Source organism: Callospermophilus lateralis, chromosome 3 (assembly GCF_048772815.1).
Source record: "Callospermophilus lateralis isolate mCalLat2 chromosome 3, mCalLat2.hap1, whole genome shotgun sequence".
Taxonomy (NCBI): domain Eukaryota; kingdom Metazoa; phylum Chordata; class Mammalia; order Rodentia; family Sciuridae; genus Callospermophilus; species Callospermophilus lateralis.
Genome location: NC_135307.1, coordinates 35,390,754 through 35,395,296, shown reverse-complemented (window position 1 = coordinate 35,395,296; position 4,543 = coordinate 35,390,754). Strand labels below are relative to the sequence as shown.

The window sequence follows — 4,543 nt, the reverse complement described above, 5'->3', positions numbered from 1 at the left end:
AGACACCCTCCTTACTCAAGGCTGAGAGAGGATGCTCAACTCATGGGCAGGGTGGCCTTCCACCCTGACCATTGGACTGAAATGGTATTTCACTGTATCCTTAGCAAGATGATTGGTCAAGTCAGCGGTCTGTCCTTTTACCTAATCATGACAATGTTAGGTCCAATGTAAAAGTTCAGAAGTAATGGGTTGTTTTCTAAAGGCTCAGGGTAGCCCTTATCTTATAAACCTCCTGGTGCCTTGTCTCACAAGCCTGCCTGCCTGTCTTTTTATCTGCTTTTGAGAGAATGTCCATCTGGTACTTGCTCGAAGAGTTCTGTTGTAATATAATTTCCTTGAAATTATTTTCCTTGAAAATGCTTAGTTTCACACCTTGGTTCTCATTTCCATCTGAGATCTCATCAGAATGAAATTTCTGTTCACATTTCTACCAACATTGTGATCATGACCATTTGACTAACCCCTAAAAAGATTTGGGTTCTCCATACAGCTCTTGTCCTCTTGGATCTCAATAGAATTGCCTGAAATTCTGTATTTATAGCAATATAGGCTTGATTCTCTAAAGCTTCCAGCCTCCATCCATTACTCAGTTTCAATTTTGAGGTATTTATCATGGCAAGACCCTAATTCTCAGTCTCAATTTTTATGAACTTATTAATTCCAAGAGCATGTCAGTGGTGATAATGATAATATTTCTTCCTTTCCTACTTAGTTCTTTAATTTTTTTTCTTATTCTAGTGCACTGCTTAGAAACTATACAATAAAGGTACTTGATAATTCATTCCTGTTTTCAGAGGGTAACATTTCTACATTTTACCATAAACTATGATGTTTCATATAGGTTTCAATAGTTAACCTTCAATTGATTCCAAGTATTATTTGAATGCACATCTGTGCTAAAGACCTATTTATTTATTTTATTACTGGGGATTGAACCTAGGGATTCTTTACCAGTGAACTATATCCTCAGGCCTTTTTATCTTTTAAAAAAAATTTAAATATATTTTTTTAGTTGTTGATGGACCTTTATTTATTTATAGGTGGTGCTGAGATTCAAACCCAGTGCCCCACACATGCTAGGTAAGCATTCTACCATTGAGCCACAACTCCAGTCCTGTCTTTTTTATTCTTAATTTTGAGACAGGATTGCTGAGAGCCTCATTATAAGTTCCTATAACATCTCTGAATTGAGACTCATTTGGGCCCAGTGATCTGATTTTCATCATGTGGCCATGTCTGGGCCAATATCCATGGCTGTAGTTTGACTGGGGATGCAGTCAGCACCACCCTAGTTGCATGGAACAATAGGAAGGAATGCTCCTGAGACAATCAGGTTCCTAGTATGTTAATAATGGGGAATGGATGCCAGACAGATAGAAACTACATATGGCTATTACATTATTTCTGCTCACTTCTGACACAATGAAATTTTAAACCTTAAATGTCTAAATTTATAAGCTTATTTTTATATTTTTTTCATTAAAAATTCTCTATGCATCATTAATACATTTTCTACCTAAAGGTTCTTTCATTTTATGTTTTCAGGTTTATATTTATCTATTCCATTTATTTTGAATTTGCTTAGGTTAAGATATGCAGTGAGGATTGAATTTAATTTTCTGTAAGATAGTAGATATGTTAATTTACCTTCATTATTTGACTTAATTTATTTGACTTATTTCTTCTAGAAAACATAATGTTTAACACCGAATGTGACACTCTATGCCAAACCCTGTGCTAAGCATTCTAATAAAATTGACTCATTCAATGAGTATAGGATTCTATGAGGTAGATATTATGATGATCTACATATGCATAATTGAGATACAGAGAAATCTTATTTCTCTAAGACTAGTAAGTAGCTGAGCTGGAGTCTGAACATAAGATATATGTTTCTGCCAGCTCTTTTCTCCAACTCAGTGCTGTACAGAATCCCAAAATGATTTGTGTCCATAGCATGCTGAACCTTTGCAGCTAATAGGCTTCTGAACATGTATGTTTTCCTTCCCAGCAGTCGACTTACAAGACTCTCTTTGATAATTGGACTTGTTATTATATGTTACATATTTTAACTACATAAAGATTAAACAAATGAAATATGTATGTAAGGAGAAAGTTGTTTTTTTCTGGGCAAAGTGGTGCTTGCCTATAATCCCTGCTACTAGGGTGGTTGAGGCAAGAGGATTGAAAGTTCCACATTAGTCTGAGTAGCTCAGAGATATGTAACATATAACATACATGACATATAACATATAGACATATAACACATAGTAGTGTTATATTGAGTTTTCTGTGCTCTCTAAACAAGACTGAATAACCAGTAATGCATGCAGAAAACTACTGTAGAATGGAACACTTGACAAAAACCTGTCTATGAAGGGAGAATCTGTGGAGATCAGGACAAGACTTTCATCAGCAGAGGTTTAGACAAGGAGGTGATTTTTTTCCTTCTCTCAGGTCTGACTCAACTTTGTGAGAGGAGCTTGCTCACCTGCTCCCTGAATACCTGCTTCACCTGTTTGTTCCTCAGGGTGTAGATGAAGGGGTTGAGTGTCGGGGTCACCACAGTGTTGAGCAATGCCACCACCTTGTTCTGGTCCTCCCCCTGCCCACCCTTGCCTGACCGGATATACATAAAGATGCAGCTGCCATAGAAGAGGGACACCACAATGATGTGGGAGGAGCAGGTTGAGAAGGCTCTGTGCCTCTCCTTGGCTGAGGGGATGTGCAGGATGGTGTGGAGGATGTGGCCATAGCAGGTGGCCGTCACAGCCAGAGTGCCCAGGAGGCTGCAGTTGGCTATCACAAACCCAAGAAGCTCTATCAGACTTGTATCTGCACATATGAGTTCCAGGAGTGGAAAGTTGTCACAGAAGAAGTGGTTGATGACATTAGGTCCACAGAAGGGCTGCTGAAGTATGAGGTAGCTGGGAACACAGATGAGAAGGCAACCTGTCATCCATGAGCAGAGCACTAGCTGGACACACAGCCTTTTGCTCATGATGGTGACATAATGCAAAGGGTTACAGATAGCCACATACCTGTCAAAGGACATCACTGCCAATAGGAAGAATTCTGTGGTACCAAGGAAGAAATAGAGGAAACTTTGAAGGAAGCATCCAGCTAAGGGGATGGTCTTATGTCCCGTGAGGATGTTGTCCAGCATCTTGGGAAAGATGGCTGAGGTGAACCAGATCTCCAGGACAGCAAAGTTACGGAGGAAGTAGTACATGGGGGTGTGGAGGCGCCTGTCCACAAGGGTGATGGCCACGATGAGGAGGTTCCCCAGCAGTGTGAGGAGGTAGGTCAGGAGGAGCCCCAGGAAGATGAGCATCTGTAGCTCACAGGCATCTGAGAGGCCCAGCAGGACAAACTCGGTGACAGTGGTGTGGTTCCCCATGACTCCTCTGACCTCTGCTGAAGCTGGAGTATCAAAGGTGGTGAGCATCAGGGTCTGTGGTGCTCTGAGCATCTGAGGACAAGCTGGAACCGGAAAGACAGAGGGATGAGTGTCCTATTTGGGGCTTAACAAATCCTTTACTTCTGTGAAGGACACATTTTCTCACTACGAGCTACTAAAGACTTATTTGCAGAGCCTCTGGGGTACCTGTCTCGTGCCTGGTCTCTGATTGATATGTGTATTAGAAGAAAGTGGTGATTCGGTAAGGCTCAGAATTAAAAATTATCCTTTCGGTACACTCATACATTGCTGGTGGGACTGCAAATCGGAGCAATCACAGTGGAAAGTAGTGAAGATTCCTCAGAAAACTTGGAATAGAACCACCATTTGACTCAGTTTTCCCACTCCTCAGTATATACCCCAAACGCTTAAAATCAGCATACTACAGTGATGAAGCCACATCAATGTTTATAGCAGTTCAATTCGCAATAGCTAAACCATGGAGCCAACCTAGGTGAATGGATAAAGAAAATGCAGTATGTATACACAGTGAAATATTACTGAACCTTAAAGAAGAATGAAATGGTGGCTGTTGTCAATAAATGGATGGAAGTGGAGAATATCGTGCTAAGCAAAACAAGCCAATCCCAAGGAACCAAAAGTTGAATGTTTTCTCTGATAAGTGGATGCTAAGTCACAATAAGGAGATTGGGGCTAGGGAGGAATGGAGGACCTTGGATTTTAGACAGAGGGGAGTGAAAGGAGGGGAGGAGGCACTAAAGTAGGAAAGATAGTAGAATGAATTGGACATTATTACACTATGCACATATGACTACCTGACCGGTGTAACTCTACACCATGTGCAACCGGAAGAATGAGAAGTTATACTCCATTTATGAATGATGTGTGAAAGTGCTTTCTACAGTCAGGTAAAACTAATTAAAACAAATGAAAGGGTTGGGGTTGTGGCTTAGTGGTAGAGAGCTTTCCTAGCAAGTGTGAGACACTGGGTTCAATCCCAAGCACCACATAAAAATAAATAAATAGAATAAAGATATTGTAACCATCTACAGTAAAAATATTAAAAAATGAAAAAAGAAACAAAGTATTCTTTCTGACTTTTCTTAACCAACCTTTTGTTCT

The 4,543-nt window shown here is 40.2% G+C and overlaps 1 protein-coding gene across 1 annotated transcript; it reads right to left on the bottom strand.

Annotated features, from left to right (window-relative positions):
- Positions 1 to 2,464: 2,464 nt before the first annotated feature.
- On the bottom strand, positions 2,465 to 3,448 carry LOC143394597 (olfactory receptor 6E1-like). The gene has a single exon (XM_076849289.2). It carries the CDS (start codon positions 3,446 to 3,448, stop codon positions 2,465 to 2,467), a length of 984 nt encoding a protein of 327 aa, XP_076705404.1.
- Between the last annotated feature and the right edge of the window lie 1,095 nt (positions 3,449 to 4,543).

Bases quoted from the DNA above. Each gene is read 5' to 3' on its own strand.
- LOC143394597 (XM_076849289.2), bottom strand. From the start codon at position 3,448: ATGCTCACCACCTTTGATACTCCAGCTTCAGCAGAGGTCAGAGGAGTC.